Source organism: Rhinopithecus bieti, unplaced genomic scaffold, assembly GCF_001698545.2.
Source record: "Rhinopithecus bieti isolate Rb0 unplaced genomic scaffold, ASM169854v2 scaffold_574, whole genome shotgun sequence".
NCBI lineage: Eukaryota > Metazoa > Chordata > Mammalia > Primates > Cercopithecidae > Rhinopithecus > Rhinopithecus bieti.
In genome coordinates this window covers 4,538,683-4,541,182 of record NW_016803605.1, presented here as the reverse complement: position 1 = coordinate 4,541,182, position 2,500 = coordinate 4,538,683, and the positions used below count along the sequence as shown (strand labels likewise).

Sequence of the window (2,500 nt, the reverse complement as noted above, 5' to 3'; positions counted from 1 at the left end):
TGTTAGCTTCCTAGGGCTGCCATAACAAATAACTGGGTGACTTAAAGCAACAGACATTTATTATCTCACAATTCTGGAGGCCAAAAGTCTAAAAAGAGGTGTGAGCAGGACTGCACTCCCTCTGAAGGCTCTAGGGCAAATCCTCGCCTCTTCTGCTTCTGGTGGTTCCAGGTGTTCCTTGGCTTGTGGCCACATCATTTCAATCTTTGCCTCTGTCTTGGCCTTCCCCTCTGCGTGTCTCACGTCTCCTCCTGCTTTTCTCTTATAAGGGCATTTGTCATTAGATTAGGACTCATCTGTATAAGCCAGAATGATCGCATCTTGAGATCCTTAATTACATCTGCAAAGGCCTTTCTCCAAACAAGGTCACCAGTCACAGCTTCTGGGTGAACACATCTTTTGGTGGGGGGTGGGTACCGTTCGACCCCACTACACATGGATATCCAAAATACTTTCTTTACTCTTGACTGTACCACAGGAAACCAGGGGTTAAAACCAGTGATCAATAGCAATTGATACTCAGCCTCAGGTGTAGGAGAATGAGGTAGGCGTTGTGGCAGGGGCAGGGACTATGACACTTTCTGTCTCCATAGGCAGCCACTCCTCAGCATCAGCAGATTGTTCCCATGAAGGAATCCAGGTCTGTGTGCTCAGAACTTCCAGTTTGCCCAAGAAGTGAGAAATTCAGATTTTTGTGTGAAGTTCCCTCATTCTTAAATATTGGCAACTAACTCAAACTTTTTTTTTTTTTTGAGACGGAGTCTTGCACTGTTGCCTGGGCGGGAGTGCAGTAGTGCTATCTCAGCTCACTTCAACCTCTGCCTCCTGGGTTCATGCTATTCTCCTGCCTCAGCCTCCTGAGTAGCTGGGATTACAGGCACACACCACTACGCCTGGCTAATTTTTTGTATTTTTAGTAGAGATTGGGTTTCACTATGTTGGCCAGACTGGTCTCGAACTCCTGACCTCGTGATCCGCCTACCTCGGCCTCCCAAGGTGCTGGGATTACAGGCTCAAACAATTTTTTATGTACCATTCAGTTAAACCTGTGGGCCAGCTAGGGTGCTCTGTCTCAGATCCTGGTTAGAAAACCCTGGGAAAAAGACATTCAACATGAATGGAAAGGTTATACCAAGTTCCATAATTGGAAACTCTCTAGGACCCATACCTCTCCTTTCTTTGATTGCTGCAGGTATATTTTATTTGATGGTGATGTGGATGCTCTGTGGGTGGAAAACATGAATTCTGTGATGGATGACAACAGGTTGTTGACATTGGCCAATGGGGAACGCATCCGGCTCCAAGCACACTGTGCCCTGCTCTTTGAGGCAAGTAGTGATTAAAAGTAAATTTGAACATAAGTCTTTCTTGTAATTAAAAATGTAAATGTTTATTAAAGTAGTAGTAAATATAGACGATTATTTAAAAACAAACAATACATAAGGGTTTATAATGAGTATAACTCTTTGTTCTTTACTCCTCTCATCCCTCTTTATCCCAGAGGTGACTGCTTTTATTTTTTATGAATTGTTTCTTCTCATGATTACCCTACTGTCTATAAGTAACAGGCTTAGCATGATATTCTTGCTTTATACATTTTATAGTTCATACATTATCTATTGACTGACTGCTACAAAAGTAAGAATTCATCTCTTACTAACATCAGAATAGTATATTGCTAAGTTGGTTAACAGTAGATAATGTTTACATTATAATGAAGATAGAAATATTTACTGAAGAACCAACTAATATACTGTGATTACATTTACTTTCTTTTAGAGCCATTTGCTTTGTCTGGAGTTTGTAATTGCCTTCCTTTTTTTTTTTTTTTTTTTCCTCACACTATTTGCCTTTATCTTAACCTCATTTTTTTAAAACTTTGTATCATATCAAGTATTCTGTCGAGCTCCTTTATTTCCTGGAGACTATTCTCCAAAGCCCTCTATCTCCTGCTTAGGATATGGACTGCTTGTTTCATAGGTGTGGCCCTGGGACTTGCTTTCACTCTAACTTAGTATTAATGCCATTTCTAACTGTAAAATTGGTGGGTACATGGAATATTTGTACATATTACTATCTGATTAGCTGACTGAACTATATTTTTTTGTAGAGAGAGCTAGGTTTGTTAATATATCTGGTTTAGCTGTGTACCTATGAAGTTTTATACTGCCTGATCTCAACTATGTTAAAAAAAATAATAAAGAAAAAAGATTGGCCGGGCGCGGTGGCTCAAGCCTGTAATCCCAGCACTTTGGGAGGCCGAGACAGGTGGATCACGAGGTCAGGAGATCGAGACCATCCTGGCTAACCTGGTGAAACCCCGTCTCTACTAAAAAAAATACAAAAAAATTAGCCGGGCGAGGTGGCGGGCGCCTGTAGTCCCAGCTACTTGGGAGGCTGAGGCAGGAGAATGGCGTAAACCTGGGAGGCGGAGCTTGCAGTGAGCTGAGATCTGGCCACTGCACTCCAGCCTGGGCGACAGAGCGAGACTCCGTCTCAA

At 42.2% G+C, this 2,500-nt stretch overlaps 1 protein-coding gene across 1 annotated transcript in view; it reads left to right on the top strand.

Moving 5' to 3' along the window:
* The window catches only part of DNAH10 (dynein axonemal heavy chain 10), a 189,967-nt gene that overhangs the window by 116,478 nt on the left and 70,989 nt on the right, over positions 1–2,500 (top strand). Inside the window, 1 exon segment of the mRNA XM_017888965.1 lies at positions 1,193–1,328. Within this exon segment, the coding sequence (XP_017744454.1) occupies positions 1,193–1,328 (136 nt within the window).